This window comes from Camelus dromedarius, chromosome 1, assembly GCF_036321535.1.
Source record: "Camelus dromedarius isolate mCamDro1 chromosome 1, mCamDro1.pat, whole genome shotgun sequence".
Lineage (NCBI taxonomy): Eukaryota > Metazoa > Chordata > Mammalia > Artiodactyla > Camelidae > Camelus > Camelus dromedarius.
In genome coordinates this window covers 73582917-73600537 of record NC_087436.1, presented here as the reverse complement: position 1 = coordinate 73600537, position 17621 = coordinate 73582917, and the positions used below count along the sequence as shown (strand labels likewise).

Sequence of the window (17621 nt, the reverse complement as noted above, 5' to 3'; positions counted from 1 at the left end):
ACAACACGGCCCCCCTAACACACACCTTATTTTGAAAACCTCTGGCAGATTAAGAATTAAGTTTCAGGAAGATAAAAGTATGCGGCATCCCATGATCTCCACTTCCTGTTGAGGGAGCACACGAGGCACGGAACTCGGGGTGACCACTAGTTGTTGAGGGCAGACTTCAACCAACTGCCAGCAAGAAACTGAAGCCCTTAGTTCTACAGCTATAAGGAAATGAATTCTACCAACAACCTGAATGAGCTTTGGAAGCCAATTCTCCCCTAGTTGAACCTGCAGATGAAAACAGAGCCTGGCTACCATCTGGATGGCAGCCTTGTGACCAAAAGCAGAGAATCTATTTAAGCTGTGCCCCGACTCTTGAACCAGACTAGAGATAATGTGTGTTATTCAAGCCACTAAATTTGTGGTAATTTGTAATGCAGTAATAGAAACCTAGGTCATGCATATGCTCATCCTACTCTTAAACATGCTAATAACCATCTTTGCTGCAAAACAGTTGCCTACTTTTTTTGTTTTACAGACTTGTGCAACGTCATTTGGGGTCAAGAACATGAAGGTTAAAAAAGAATCAAAGTCCATCCCATGTGCACCTCAACAACTAACTTGCTTCTCACCTTCTTCGTGATAATAGGCAACAAGCTACTTCACAGGGTACTGGGGGCCTGAAATGTCACAGAGAGATGAAAGAACTTGTTAAGTGAAGAGTCCCAAGATGGTGAGCTTTACCACTATAGATATGCCACTAGATTCAGAGAATAATAAGTTTATTTAAACAAATCTAGAATTAAAAGCCAGAGCTGAAAAAAGACTAGCAAACCAGCTATTAGAATTCATGTGTTTACATTCTCATAGGTGGAAAACTGTGATTACAAAGTGGTGTCATGTTTTTGTAATGAGCAAAATCAAAAGTAATATATAATTGCAGCAAGGTCAACATGTAAAGCCTTTTCAAACCGAAACAACTAGTCGCAATTGTGTAGCATGACTATGGAAAAACCTATGTCTAGACAAAATGAGTTAATTTGCAGGAAGGGAAACCACATTTAAGACAGATATGTGTCACACTTTAATGTTTTTCTCTCTGGAAACATTTTCGTTTTGAAAGGTTATAGAAAATCCTAAAGTTTCTGAGTTGTAGAGGTAGAAAAATTACAAGAGTAACTTCTCTAGGGTTTCTGGAAGGGAAACAAATCACTAATCCACAAAAAGGACAATTTAATAAAATAACCTGCATTAAAATAAAACCTTTTAAAGGATATAATGTACCTGTAAACACATTTTCTTCAGATACGTATCTTGTATTTAGTTAGCCGGGCAGATTTCTGCAACCACCACCCCCACAAACCCACTTTAATCAGGTTCATTAAGAACTAGTCTGCATTAGAAGAATAATGTATTTCATTAAAGCAGTTTGAAAAGAATTAAGTTTTCATTTTCCAAAATTGCAGTCAGAAATCAGTTTAAAGGTCATAGCTTGCTCAGTTTTCCCCTTAATTCCAAGGCTCAAATTTGCTCTGGGTTAAGATTACTTTATTGCTTATTTAATATTTCTTAGGGTCCTTCCCCACCACTAACAGCTGAACTGCCCAAAGGCTCAGTTCTTGGCTGCCTTCTCTCTACACTCACTCCCTGTAAGAACTTACCCTGCTGGGTGGACTTAAATTCCATTACCGTACAATTTTTTTCCAGCCCTAATTGACTCCAAATTTCTATATCCAACTGCCTACTGAATATTTATGTATTTGTATGACAGTATCTACTTGGGTCTGATTTAGTAAGCCTAACACACACAACTCTAGAGCCCACTGCAAACCTGCTCCTCCCACCTTCCCCCAGGAGTTACTCTTGACTTGTCTTGCTCCCCTACACCCCAGACACAGGCAATTCACCAACAAGTCCTCTCAGATCTACCTGTGAAATATATCCCAGATCCTACCAGTTTAGACACCTCAATCCCTACAGTGTAGTCTGAACTACATATGCTTTTGTTCAGATGAGGGCAATAGCTTCCTACGTAGTCCCCCGGCTTTCTCTCTTAGCACCGCTCTGCCCACAGACAATTCTCAACACAGTGGACCAGGTAATCTATGAATATAAATCAGATCTAATCACTCCTTTGGCTTCCAGTTGGACTCAGAATAAAATGCACTCCTTTCCAGAAGCTACAAAGCATCTGACACTGTCTTATGTACCTGTTTACTGTCAGTTACTCCTCCAGAACTTGAGTTATATGGGGAGGGGACTGATTCCTAGCCCAAGTGCCTACAGCAGTACTCAGCACAGTATACACTCAGTAAATATTCACTGAATGAATCAATACATTTTTTCTTTAACAGTAAAGATTTTGGTTCTTAAGACCATTATGAGGCCCTCACCTGGCTGCAAACACAACTTTGAAACAAGGGTTGAATTTCCTAACAGCATAATTTCAAACCAAGTAACTGAACCCTTTAAAATGTGAGCTGTTACTTTACCTTTTGTAGTAACTTCGGGTGATTATTCTTTTCTTTCAGACGTGCTTGAGGTGTAAACTATACTTGAACAAAATTTCAACTAAGGCCAAGTATGTTTTGTGTTTTATGAATTCTCCACTGTTGTAGCTCTCCATACAGGGAAACAGCCTTTAACGTGAGGGCCAACAAAAGGGTGGAGGAAAGAGCACATGCAAAACCAAAATGAGAAATGAAAAAAGCAGGCTGTATGCCAGGATCGCAAATATCTTGGTACGGTTCTAAAATATACTCGAAGGGAGCTAAACCAGAGAGCGGTAGAGCACAAAGGCTCTTATTCAGCTGGCTGAGGGCTCCAGACAGCAGGCACTGGCAGTCTCTTCGGCTCGCATGTGCATCTTAGAAAGCTTACTGTTGGGAGTATGGAGGATGGCAGGGAGAAGCAGCGACCAACTGGAGGCTGAGAGACCAGTTTGGGAGGCTCCAGAAGCAATCTAGGCAAAAAAAATAACCCCCCCAAAAATGATGGCCATGTTAAGATGTCTGTTGGGCTCCAGGCTGGACTGTGCAGCTGAGAGGCCTTCTTCTCTTCTCTACTCCAGGCCAGCCTGAGTGACTGAACTCTGGCAAACTATCACTGATTTTGCAGATGTTTCTCTCTCAGATCTTTGGTATTCCATTATTTCTGGAAGTCTCATTCTTACTCCTGACCCCTTTTTCTTTTTCTTTGTAACATTAGCCTGAGATGAAGTCATTAACCAGTTGTTCACCATGCGGTGTCAACTTGAGGAAAACTTCAGTCTGAGCTGGTCCAGTAAAAATCACATGGTCCTCAGATGGCAGGTGCCATCTCAGGGCGGCGGTGGTAGTGGTGGGAAGAGGCAGGGGTGCGCTGCAGCACAGGTGCTCTAACGCACAGCTATCTCCCCTTTCAAGACATGTGAAGATACCTCTCCCTTCAAAAGTCTGTGCTTCTTAGTGGACTGCTCAAACTATTCCTGAAGCCGGGAGGCAGATGATGCACATTACGCCCCACCTCGTGCTGTCTTGCTACTTCTTTAAATGGAAACCACTGTGAAGAAAGAACTCCAACACTCAATTTAGAAACACTGGAACCCTTCTCCAACCTCTTCTGCTTTTGCTCCAATTAGCCCCCTCCGATCTTATGGAATCCTAGTTATTAGTTTTGAATAAGATTGCTTTTATTATTAAAAAAAATTTTTAAATAAGATTGCTGTTAGCATCCAGTGATAGCAATGTTCTTTTAGTAAGAGAAGGACTTCTCTCACCACTTTCCCTGTCTCATCTTTTTTGAAGAATAAAATACTTTTCTCAAAATCTAAAAAAGGGATCCATGACCAGGGATTAAGTGAACATAATATCTATTTTTTATTATGAAAACATTAAATTTTGACACATTGCTTCATTGCTTTTTAAAAATCTATTCTCTGACTTAAATCTATTTCAGCAAAAATGCCAATAAATTATATAAACCATAGTTTGAGTCTTTTAAAACTAGAAACGTAGTATGTTTTATAATAATCAAACAATAATACTAAATCTGACTTGTATGAGCTGTTAACTTGTAATTTGTTTCAATGTTTACCTTAAAATCAAACCAAACCAAACACATGCTAATACACTGCTACAAAAGTTTCTCGGGAACGCCCTCCTCTTCACTGTGGGTCAGCATCCTTCTGCTTCTTCACTGAGGTACAGGTTGCAGCCATCTCAAGTGTCAAGGCACTCACTCTAAACTGTCCTATCCTGCTCATCTCAAGAGTCACGCTGGATGGAGGGCTGATGACATAATATCCCCCAGACCATGCTACCTTGCCTTTAAGTATATCCATTTCTTCAGAAGGAAATCATTGGCTAAGAACTCTAATATCAAATTTAGAAACAATGATTCCAACACACATTACATCAAATGTGTTAGTACTTAAAGTAACAAATTCTGAAAAGTAAACATTGCAGACAAATACACAACTTATATAAACCAATGAACTAAGGCAAATAGCACTGCCACCACATGCCTTGAATTGTTGTATTTTTGGTGTCTGTAGCTCTTTGCAAATTATATTTTGGGACATTTCAGATGAATTTCAATAAAAGATGTGTGTCTACATAAAGTTAGAGTAATAGGATTATCAACACGGGTGGCATCATTTAAAAAATACATCAATAGTCATATTAGTGAATGTTTTCCACTTGGTTTCTAAATCTTTTATTTTCTGTGGAGGCAAACCAAAGCACTGTCTTAAGACTCTATCTTCAAAGTCATTACATAATCTCTGTCATCCCTGGAGAGTTTAAAGCTAGATATGACCCTGTTCCTTGCCATCATCTTCATCTTCATCATCCTCATCATCTTGATCTCCAGATTCAAGTTCATCCTCTTCTTCAACCTAAAGGGAAAATACACGTTTAACATTGTGAAGATCTATTCACTTCCCATTCAACACATAATGCTATATACTTTGTTGATAAATTCTTTACTCCAGTAATTACAGTAGATTACAGGCCATCTGATTTCCTTGATTTAATGCTCAAGGCTCCCTGTCATTTTTAATATGAGGTGAGATACATAGGTTAACTTGCTGATGGATGGCTATACCTCTCTACACAAACCTGAGCCAACACGGCAGAAGAGAATGGCACATTTGGATGGTGATAGCCTTGTTACCACAGGAGCAATCAAATCAATTCACCTTCTAAGCTCAGATTCCAAAAGAGAACAGTTAACAAATACTGGAAACTGCACCTAATCTGCGTCTTAAGTCAATTAATTCACTGAATACCATGAAAGCAATGCTGATACCATGTTCACGAACCCACAGATCTATGCCTGTAGTATCAATATACACCACAACATTTCCATGCCACAGTATAATATTTAAAAATACAACATAAAGAAACACAATATAAATTATTTGTGGAAACACTGTAATCTTACTGGATGACCAAGTTCCTTGAGTTTATTCTTTAATGAAAATATTTTCTGATCCTGATCAGCCAACAGCACCAAGAGATCATCTTGTTCTTTTTTAGAATCTGTAATGTCCACTTCGAGCTTGTTTTTCTCATTTTGTAAAATGGCAATGGTACTGTTAGATGAATCCAGCTGCTCTTTAATAGCAGTTCTTTCCTCAGACAGAGCTTTAATTTCATTCTAGGAAAGGAAAGGTGAAAATCACTATAATCTAAAATTAGTATTCATTCTTCTAGGGTTTTAATGCATTCTTTCTATGACAAATCACTGTACTTGTCCAATCTGAAGAGTTTGGGGTTAGGGGTTGGGGGAAAAGGTTTAAATACATACACACACACACACACACACACACACACACACTCTCTCTCTTTCTCTCTCTCATCCAGTAACACGAGAATTTATGTTAGGCTATACATCAAAGATGGTTATTGTGAAAAAGAGAATTTAACATCCAAAAAATAGTTTTAATTACCTAGTCCTCAAAAAATCCTAAGAGATAATACCATTTCAGATAATCAGAGGAATAAATAAAGACACAAAACATTTTATAGAAGAAGCCTGGTTAGCATCAGAATTAGAACTCAAGTTTAAAAAAAAAATTTATCCCAACTTCATACATAGTTAAATGATAAAGAAAAACAGCTTCAAATGAAATCCATGGCTTAAAAATAATCTGGCCACAAACCAAAAGGTACAATCACAAACATCTTCCTTTTCCATTTTAAAATTCCTTTGTATTTTTATTTTGTTACCTCATTACTTTCTTCTTATTTATTCTGGTTTCTCTGTCACACAATAGGCTGGCAGGACATAATGGGCCTATGTTCCTTAGCCTATGGAAAACCTACAGGTGGCCTGTGTTTTAGCCAAACCTATACTCCTTGTTTCTTATTGTGATTAGAAATTAGTAAGAAAGCTTAACTGTTTTTTACTTTTACTAAAAACTATGTTTTTACTTTCAAAGTACATTCAAATACATTCTTATTTTACATATTTGATACCATTATTTAAAATGGCATTAAAAAAACTTCATTTGTGCCATTTTTAGTCATCAAAATAGGAATGGAAATATTGTGAGATAAAATTATATCCCATTAACTTTCCTCATAAATCTAAGAATCTGAGAAATTAAATGAAGTAAAATCAAATTTCCTGGAATTCACTTCATATAATACGTAATGAGTAAAAGTTTCACCAAAACCAACCTTTAATTCTTTAGTCTCTTGTAATAATGCCGAAAGTCTTCCTTCTACATCAGTAGTTCTTGTAGCTACTACAGTTTCACTCTCTCCTGGTACAGGAACTGACTGTGTCTGAAAGTAGAAAACAGAAAAAAAAATGTTTCTTCAAAGTTATAATCTTAATATGAAATTCCAAAGATGATTTAATTTTCCTGCTATTTTGGAATTTTATTTTCAATAACAGAAAATCTAATTCTTTATGTATTTACATGCACTAAAGTGCTCTCCCTAGAAAGATGAGTTGCCTCTACAGTGCAGCAGGAGTCTGAGTCAGGAGTTGTGTGGCATCAGATTTCAACAGAGTATGAGGAAGGCTATGTCAAGCAGCCTCAAGGTCAGACCAGGCAAATTATCAATGACACAATTCTAACATAGCTATAATATTGCATTTCATAAGTAGAGAAACTTTTTCAAAGCCTTTTCCTCATGAAATTCCTGTAGGTTAAGTCGACACTGTCATCTCAGAGAGACAGGTGGGGAAATTCAGTTGAATGCCATCAACTGGCGAAATGCAAATATTTTCTTAAGTACAACAGGAAGTACTCTTAAATAAAAAATTTTCCATCTTTCTCCTACCTTTTTTCCACAAAATACTGGGAAGTGGGGTGCTGATGTCACAAATACCTTAAAATATGGAAGCGGCTTTGGAACTGGTAGAGACTAGAAGAATTTTGAGGTTCATGTTAGACAAAGCCTAAACTGCCTTGAAGAGACTGTTGGTAGAAACATGGACATTAAAGGCAATTCTAGTAAGAAAAGAGGAAAGTTGTAGAGAAAGCTTCTATGGTCTTAGAGGAAATATGTATCATCGTTAGCAGAATGCTGTTCGGAGTATGGATGTTAAAGGAGGTTTTGGTGAGGTCTCAGATGGAAATATGGAACATGTTATTGGAAAGTGGAGGAAAGGTGATCCTTGTTATAAAGAACATCGCTGAATTGTGTTCTAGTGTTTTGTGGAAAGCAGGTTTGTGAGTGATGGACTATTTAGCTGAGGAAATTTCTAAGCAAAACATTAAAGGTGCAGCCTGGATTCTCCTTGCTGTTTATGGTAAAATGTGAGAGGAGAGAGATACACTGACGAAGGGATTGTCAAGCAAAAGGGAATCAGAACTTGAAGATTTAGAAAACTCTCAGCCTATCTCTATTGCAATAAATGACAAAGCATGTTCTGGTAAAACATCAAGGGTGTGGCTGGACAACCATTTGTGAAGAGGTTACTCGTGTGACACATGGACCCAATCAACCACCTGAGCAGAAGGTAGAATAGAGACACGGTTCCCAGGAGGGATCCAAGAGGACCTTCTTGCATAATGGCTTGGATCCCTGTGAACTACATGGGTCACTGACAAGGTTTTTAACAATTTTATACCAGCAGAAAACCTGCCAGCTTGAACTGAAGGGGACAGAGATGGGGTGAAATATACAATACCAGTAAAATGAACCGTAAGCAACTGATTAAACTGGTCTGGTGAGTCTGACGATAATACAGTTGCTCGCATGGCCAAGAAGTCTATGTGACTGGAACTCTGGCTAATGAATAACATGAAAGGAAGGTGCCATCTGACAAATCTGCTTCTTTCCCATAGTGGCTGAGAAACAATCTCTCAACCTTGTGTTTACTACTTTTCAGAACAACAAAATCATTAACTTACAAGTGCTTCTGTTTTCTGTAACAGCTCCTGCTTTTCAGTCTGTAGTTTGGTGATCTCCACAGATTGGGAGTTTAACTGAGACTTTAATGTTGCCAGTTCCTAAGAAGCAAAAATAGTTGAGTTGTAACATTAAACAGCATTAATTTTATCAATGAAATGTCTATATATAGGAAGAAATAAAAAAAAATTATTTCCTTTCTTGGCCCTTCTCTCTAAAATCACAACTTCCATTTTTAAAATTTAAGTGAAAGAACTATTCTCAAACTTTGGGTTCAAGATGGAGAATTAAACATGTACATTTAACATTAAACATGGATACTTCTGTTTCCTTCTGAGATCCCAAGTGAAAAATCATACAGGGAGGGAGGAAGGGAAAAAGAAAGGAAGAAGGGAAGGAGGGAGGGTGGCAGGCAGGAGGAAGAACAGAAGGGCAGGCAGGAGGGAGAAACCCACAAGGACAAAGAATAAGAGAAAAGAGCAATAATTTGGGGAATTTCAGAAAGCAAATGTCAGTGGTAACTGACTCTGCACACCTGGGCGAGCTGAAACCTAAGCTGTCCTTTTAGAAAGTACACAGCTGCCTGTCCTCCAGTGCATGACTGTCAAAAGGCCTGCAAACTGGTCAAAACAGGGTCAAAATAGGGTTGGCTGAAAGTCTGCTTAGGAACAAGACAATCAGATTCCTGTCCCAATCTCACACATCTGGCAACTTTTCCTTTTCTGCTTGCCAAAGACTAGAGGTATATTATTTGGAAAGGGCAAAACAAGACATTTTTAGCCTAGAGGCCACCAAACATGGATGAAAGTAGTAATACTATAGTGAAGATGGGGGAATTAATTGAAAGTTTATGTATTATTAATGTTAAAATTTCCAAACTTCTTGCTCTCTCCCCTCAACACAAGTACAGGAAAATAAACAATTATAACAGTAATTCTGAACCAGGGGCACTCTCCCCCCATGAAATTTGGCAGTGTCTGCAGATACTGGGTAAGTAGCGAGATGCTGTCATATAAAAAGCTCTTTTATTCTCTTAAAACTTTCTATGTATGTGCTTTTTCTTTTGACTGTTTTTGCTTTTTCAGTTATCAAAATGAGTTATGTTAGGCATTGAAATTATGTACCATTTTGGTTTTCTTTTTATACAGTATTTTATTATACATGATAAAAAACAAGACTGTCATTGAAAATATATCGTTGGGAAACAGAGTAAAAATTTTTACTCGGGATTTACAAACTAAGGGTATATATTAATAACTTAATTTCCTTTAATTTTAATACAGTTCTAGACTTAGTAAAACCAAAATAGCATATTAATCTACCCCATAAGAACAAAATATTGTGGACACATCGGAAAGTTCTAAATTGTTAATGACGTATTATGATTACTTTTTTAAATGTTTGATTAGAATCTACTCTGGGGTACACAGACATTATCAAAAAAGACACTCTGTCTTCCCATGTCCAGTCACTCCGCTCAGATAAGCCCTGTCAGCGGGTGAGGACCAGCTAACTACAGGAGGGAGAAGGAAGTTAGTCCTAGGTTGGCCAGGCTGCTCACTCCTTCTTTGGCATTACTTAAAAAAAAAAAAAAAAATTCCTTTTATAAGAAAGGAAGGAGGGGAGAATGGAAGGAAGAAAAAAGAAAGAAGGAAAGAAGAAAGAAAATTTGAAAAGAAAACAAAAAACAAAAACAACCCAACCTGTTTAGGGATAATATACTAATGAGCAAATCTTTTTTTTTTTTTTTAAACTAATGAGCAATCTCAAACTTTTCTAGGTTTTTTTCCCCAATTACCACACTACTTAATTCTACTTGTTATAGCTCCTTTCTCTCTTTTCTGGCTAAAAACAAACAGGTTTACAAATCTGAACAAACATTTAATTTTCTCACTGGATAGATAAAAGTAAATCTGTAAAATCTAGTTTTAAAGGAATTTATAAGTACTACAAATTAAACAAGTAGGAAAAAGCTTAATTTGCTTTTCTAGATGATACAAATTACTACAGCAGCAGAAATAGTTTACTTTACTTTCTAGCTAGTCATCTAATTGATATATATACAAGTTTACTTTCAGTCTTTCCCTTTTCCAATTCTAAAAACCAAAATTTTCTGGATAGAATAATTTAAATGCCCAGTACATTTAACCAAGCAGTTATGTAAATTAGGCATAAGATTTTATATCTTCATATTTGTAGCTTATAAGTGTATTTAAAATTTCCTTGATAGTTTACTGATAATCTACAAATAATCTGGGTAAGATGCTGAGATCTGTTAAAAAGAACATCACTGAAAATAAAAACACAATAAAAAGCAAAATACCATTACTGTATAATTTAAACAGCTTCTGGATTTTCAAATGGCTGTCTTCACTATCAAATTTTGCTTACACCTGACAAAGGAGTTCCAGATTAATGGAACTGCAGGGCTATTATGCTGTTGTAATTAAAACATCACAAAATAGAGCTCTGATCAAGCTGAAAAATGACCTGTTTTAATTCTGCGATTTGTTCAGACTCTCTCGCCGAATCTGTAGCTGAAGACTGTTCATTTGTGCCAGGTGATGGTTGGGAAGATTTCTACAAATAGTACAGAAATAAACTAAGAAATAAATTCAGTTTAAGTAGGAAAAAACCAGAACTGTACACATATAAGCTATGTCTGGGCTAAATGTTCACCCCAAAATTTGACATCAGCATTTTTTTTATACCCAACATAAAATTTCAACATAGCACACACTGTCTACAATTTTTCCATAGGTAATAAATTTATACTTATACCAAGTAATTTATTAAATCTAAGAACTTATCTGAGGTCATGTGATGAAAAACCATAAAAGCAGGTATTCTATTGAACAATTTCCATGTATTAAGAGCGTTATACAAAGTATCTCATTTAATTCTCACAGCAATGAAATAGATAGCACCACCAGCATTTTACAGATCAGGAAACAAGTTTAAAGAAGTTAACTAAATTGCTCAAATTCAATTAGCTAGGAAGCACTGAAGCTTTAGACGGTCTAACATCAGAGTTCATGTTCTAAAACCTTAATATGATACTTTAGTATAAGGGATCCAGAAAAATAAACAAGCAGGATAATGAGAATTACTCTTGACCTCTGGCTTAAAAATTTTAAATATTTACTTACCAAGTTTTCAATCAAAGAGTCCTTTTCAGCCAGCTGGCTTTGTAAAAGTTCCTGATTACTTTTTAATTCTTCTATCTCTTCTCGCAGTCTACCAATTTCTTCTGGCTGAATGCCATTCATCTGAGCCCCGTCACTGTGGGAACCTTGATGCTGATTTTCTTTTCCTATTAGACAGGCATAAAATTTGAAAAGCCAGCATGAAACTTAAGTTTTTCATTTTTTGAACTGAAGATTCAAGTATAAAATAAATAAATAATTTCCTTAATAATTACTTTGGCAGCACTTTTGTAAGTCCATTTCATCTTTGCAAAATAGTGTATTGGTAAAAATAATGAACTGATATTTTCAGGGTTTCTGGAAGAAAAAACCGCATAGTCTTAAGACTAAACTGAGTGGTTTAGTGACCTAAGATTAAGAATTACAGTAGTTTTGATTCCAATTCTGACAATTAATATAAGAGAAAATAAAGTCCCTTTAAAAAAATCTTCACATAGGAATAGCTGTTTTTGAAGTTAAAAAAAGTATTTTTATTGAAGTATAGTCAGTTTACAACATTGTGTCAATTTCTAGTGTACAGCACAATACTTCAGTCATATAGGAAAGGAATAGCTTTTTATATGGACTAAAATAACTGACAAATTCTTGTTATGAAAAAGGAAGTAAATATTTTCTTCTGAAAATTTTAGTCACCTTCATATAAATAAAATAAATTGTATTTCTAAGTGGCTAGCATTCTAATCACAAGCACTATAGAATAAGACTATTTACAACCACTGAGCACTGAAGTATAATTTTATATATATTATTTCATTTAATTCTCAAATGACGCAGATGCTATTATCAGCTCCATTTTGCAGATGAGAAAATGGAAAGGTTAGACCTATCATGCTCAATTGGCTATACATTAGAATCACTGGGGAGCTTGTGCTAATCACTGATGCCTGGACCCAACCCCAACTAAGTAAGTCGGAACTTCAGTGGGGTCTCAGTATTGGTTTAAAAAAATAAAAACCTCGGGAGACCTTAATGTGTAGGTAGCTAAGACTGAGAATCAATGAATCAGACTGATTGCCAAGGAGCTTGGACTTCAAACTCTGATTTACATGTTACAGTGGTTAATGTTAAAAAGACTAGTCCACAAAAGTAATCTGTTTGACTTTGTCCAGCTCTTGGCGACATGACAGCTACACTTACCTAGCTGTATTTTAAGAAGATTATATTGATCCTTGTGTTGCTGAATCTGAGATACTTGCTGTGTGACTGCTGTCTGGAGCTGTTCGTTTTGACATTTTAACGTAGAAATCTGCTGCTTTAATTCCTCAAGTTGCAGATCCTGTGAAACAAAACATAACTCAATAAATTCATACTAATTAACATTAAGAAGATGAACAAGTTAAAAATTAGAGATTATTTTCCAAATACATTTCCAAAATCACTCAATAATTAAGCAGTAACACATTACTATAAGTAATGGTTATAATGTGTTACTGCTTGGTTACTGCTTGGTTATAATGTGTTACTGCTTGTACTAATGTGTTACTGCTTGGTTAATTGACCAAGGTCAATTAACAGGCAGCAAAACTGTAAGAGTTCAAGGCCTCGTTATACGGCACAGTCTACACTCTCATGGCAATTACTGGTTTCATCGCAGAGGGAGGTCAATTTTAAAAACTCCATTTTATGGTCCATCAAACTGTTTAAGAAATTTATACCAAATTACTTAAGAAACTTAGTATATGTATGTTTACATACATACCTGTATCTTTTAACATTAAAATATAATCATAAAACATTTAGAAGACTGAATAGAAGAGCTTTCATCTCTTACCACCCTAATGTAACTAGTTGGAATTTGATCTATTTCTTTATTTTCTTCTAATTTTCTTTCACTCCAAGTTTTTAATCAGTCCACATATCATTTTGCAACTTTTAATTTGCTTACTATTCAATCATAATTTCCCCGTATTAATCAGGAGATGCAATATAATTTATGTTCAAAAGTAATACTGAGGCTGCTCTCCATTTTTATAAATGATAAGTATCATTACAGTAAATTTCTTAGTCCATGTAACTGTTTCCCTGAATTTTGGAGAATTTCCTTAGGATGGATCCTCAAAGGTCATTCTAAGTCTACGGAAACATTTTATAGCTCTTGATGCTTATTGCCTATTACTAAATGTCACTCTAAATGGTGAGAATATTTAAAATTAACATTTCTAAAGAAGAGCCATTATAGTAATTGTGTCACATCACTCTTTTCTTCTTCCAAATCAGCCATATTTATCAGCTCCAAGTGTAGACTATACCGTTACATTCCAAGCATTTATTTCCCATTGCTCTAAAGATACTACATTTTACCATCTGGAAATGACTCCATATTTGTACTCAGACAGTTGAAAAATCCCAATAACCACATGTAGTGTAATGATTCAAATTTGGATCATTCAGAGATGATTCTAAGTTACTAACTGCTTATAAACTGAAAATCTCACACTGAATGCTAAATATATCACGAGTATATTTTTATTCTTTCTTAGAATTTCAATCTCAACAATGTAGACTGTGGGGAAGAAAAGAACACATAGGTAGCTCTCATTTAGAGGGCTCTACCCGAATGCTCTTACTTGCCACACCTGTCTCAAGCTGCGCACAATCGGCAGAGGGTGGAGGGGGTACAGGGAAGGAGTAGCAACCTGCCCCTCATGGAATGCCACCTAGGTGTTGTTTTCATGACACTGGAATTTTAATGCCAATAATCTCATTTTATAGAAAATACTGCAGCACTTTCTAGGATTTCATTCCAATAAAGGTATATATCACAACGAAGAATTAAATGAGAGAAGAAAACCAAGAAACACATTTTGAAGGAATGTAATAGAAGATTTAAGGTGCTCAATACAATGCAAGTGTGGGGTTCACTGTACCCTGAAAGAAAATGTCAATTCATGACTTTGAAAATATTGTTTCAACTCACCATTATCCACTCTGATACATCAGCTCCCTCTCATTCTATCTAATTTAGTATCACCTATTCAGTTGTGCAAAGCAGAGACCTAAGGATCATGTTTGACTCTGTTCTCTTATACCCACATTCAGTCACTACCAAGTCCTGTTAAGTTTTATTTTCTTTGGTTTCCACATTTCTTGGGACTATCCCCTCTACACTACAAAGTATTGAGACAGGAAGGAAGGGAGCAGGGCACAACCACTGAAGGAATGACACAGCCATTGAGGACAGGACAAACTAGTTACAAGCAAGATGGTGGAAGAGTCGACCTCCAGTAGACCTTGAGCCTTATGGTACACCCACAGGTACCTGACAGTTCCTAGGCTGATCTTAAATGGTCAAAAAGTGGGTAGGGGGCCCAATTCCTGGAAATCCCCACTCCTTCCCCTAAATAGTTAGAATAATTCTCCTACTCATTAGCATATGAAATTACTGAGCCCATAAAAATTAACAGCTCTGCACCTCATGGTTGGTCTCTCTCTTCCCTTCTGAGACAGCCCACATGGTCTATGGAGTGTGTGTCTATTTTTACTTTAAACTAAAACCCCCCACACCTCCCAGGGTCTCTCTGCCTCTTGCCTTTTGAGATGGCCCACATTCTGCCTATGGAGTATGTGTCTCCTAAGTTGCTTTCTTTTCTGAGTGAGATGAACCTCAGTCTGTCTATGGAGTGTGTATCTCTCTAAATAAACTTGCTTTCACTTTACTATGCCTTGCTCTTGAATTCTTTCCTGCTTAAGGCAAGAATCTATTCTCCAGCAACAGTATGAGCAGTAACACACATGCATTTGAATTCTGTTCCACTGATCACTAAGAAACCTTGGACAAGTTTAAATTCTCTAAGTCTCAGATTCTTCATTTATTCCTCATTATTTATCAACTACTTTGCAGGAATGCTGTGAAAATCAAATGAGATAGAGTTTAAATATGCTTAGTGAGCACCTAACACAGTAAACAAAAAACGATAGTCATTATCATCATCAACCAATTCCCCAATTTCTTCCCCTAGCACACCACTACCACCTCTTTCTTGGGCTCCTTCCCTCTAGCCTTGCCTCTCAAATTTCTCCCTTATACAGCTAACAGGTGTCCTTTGAACAAGCCAGTAACACCTCCATTCCCTAGCTCTCCTTCTGCCTAGCTTACTCACAGTTATCCTTTCAGGACTCCTGTCTTCTCCAGGCTCCTGCTTCCACCTAGCTAAATTAGGTGCCTCTCGGTGCTGCCATATATCTGTGATTATCACTAGACTTAAGATGTTATAATATGTGTGGCACAAAAATCTATAGGCTTCTCACCCCATGAGACTGTAATGTGGGAATGTCTGATACATGTCTTATCCACAACATCTCACACAATGCTTAGCACATATTAAGCTCTCAGTTTGTTGAAAACTCAGAAGCATTTGAATTATTTGGGAAAATGATGAGTTCTTACTCTCTGTATCCTCTTGTATTTGGAAATACCAGAAGAAATTCTTCCCTAAAGTAGAAAAGTATCTATACTTTTAGTATGACAGAGACTGAATATGACTTATCAGTACGTACTTGCTCTTGAATCATATTTTTGTAGTGAGTCACAATACTGTCAAACTGTTCTAATGTTTTCTTCACCTCTTCTTCTTTTTTATCTTCTTCACTGGACTTATAAATAGCCTTAGTTATCACACCTGTAAAAGAAGGCTCATTTAAGATACTATTTTATTATTAAGACTTAATCAGTAAAAACATATGGCCTAACTGCATGACAGATAAGAAATCATCTTTCCAATCTTACTGAATGCCAGAAGTCCTTAAATGGGCTACAGAACAAGAGTTAGGAAAAAACACTTTTAGGCTTACTGTATAGTCTGCATTTGCCCAGAATATACATATATAATATAATCATTGGTACTTTTTAATGAATATCAAGATAAACTTTGATGTCTTACCTTCAAGTTCTTTTACTAGCTTCGTAAACTCATGATCAAATATCATGTATTCTGGACTAGGGAAGTTTGGCTGAGGTTTCTGAGATGCTCTGGAATACAACTCATGTTTGCTAATAAATCCTAGTTTCTCTATGAAATTCTCTTTGCCAATCCTCTTCTCTATTAGTTGTTTTAGTTTATCTCTACAGAGATAAGCATATTGAGATGCTTTAAAAAAAGTCATAACAAAACATAAAAGCTTGGTCTACATTATACTTTGGCAGAAAAAATTTATCATTATCTCTTGATGACATTAGCAAGTCATTTTACCCTGGCATTTTCCCCTTACTTACTTCATATAGCTCTCAAGTGAGTTATCATTGAAGTAAATTGAAATGCCCAACAGAAGAGCACATAAGCCTTGGACCAACTGTTCTTCTTCTCCAAGATTTTCTGCAATTTGCCCTGTAAGCTGAAATCTTTGTTAAGAAAACTAATGGTTCATAGTATCTATAGTACTTTGTTTTACAATTTGAATTTGACATGTATTTCATGTAAGAGTTTCTAATAGAAAGTCTATACATAATCTAAGAAAGCAAAAAAATGGTATACACACACACACACAAACACAAATAGAGCTTAAGTAAGCATCATTATCACCTTAACAGTTTAAAAAGTTGCAACATAGATAAAGAGAATTCAAGTATTTGGGGGCATGGAGCTACCTCTAATTGAGAGGGAGAAATAGTAAAGACAAAAGAGAAATACTTGCATGTATCTTATTAAAACATAAAGGATACAAATGGTACATTGGCTGAATTGTGAAGAAAATGCGTTACTGCAATGGGGCAGTTGCTTAGCCAGGTACAAAGTAACATTAGTAATCCAACTCTTGTCTGTATTTTGCTTCCCTGTAATAAAAAAGTTGGCAGCAATCTCATTTTATTTTTTCAAATTTAAAGTTGCCCTAAGATCCCTTCCCATCAGCATAAAAAGATGTTTAATACCCTATAAAAGGTGTGTCAGGAATTTGGATTTTAAAAATTGAACAAGAGAATGTGTTCTTGTGTCCTCTACTGGCTGCACTTGCCAAAATAGCAGAAATTAGACTAGATCCATGTTCATAAGCATATACTGGGTTATCTAAAATACTATTAGTGGAAAAACCTGATCTGCTAAGGAAGAAGTGTATGATGTGGATGCTTAAAAAAATTTAT

General features: G+C 36.2%; 1 protein-coding gene across 2 annotated transcripts in view; it reads right to left on the bottom strand.

The window, feature by feature from the left end:
• Positions 1 to 3821: 3821 nt before the first annotated feature.
• The window catches only part of USO1 (USO1 vesicle transport factor), a 67375-nt gene continuing 53575 nt past the window's right edge, over positions 3822 to 17621 (bottom strand). For both annotated transcript variants that reach the window (XM_031470791.2, XM_031470802.2), the window contains 11 exons: positions 17205 to 17315; positions 16758 to 16876; positions 16426 to 16607; positions 16043 to 16164; positions 12683 to 12821; positions 11489 to 11652; positions 10830 to 10919; positions 8342 to 8440; positions 6654 to 6761; positions 5413 to 5628; positions 3822 to 4864 (listed from right to left, as the gene is read on the bottom strand). In XM_031470791.2, the coding sequence (XP_031326651.1) occupies positions 4775 to 4864; positions 5413 to 5628; positions 6654 to 6761; positions 8342 to 8440; positions 10830 to 10919; positions 11489 to 11652; positions 12683 to 12821; positions 16043 to 16164; positions 16426 to 16607; positions 16758 to 16876; positions 17205 to 17315 (1440 nt within the window). In that variant the 3' untranslated portion in view covers positions 3822 to 4774. The remainder of the gene's footprint in view (positions 4865 to 5412; positions 5629 to 6653; positions 6762 to 8341; positions 8441 to 10829; positions 10920 to 11488; positions 11653 to 12682; positions 12822 to 16042; positions 16165 to 16425; positions 16608 to 16757; positions 16877 to 17204; positions 17316 to 17621) is intronic.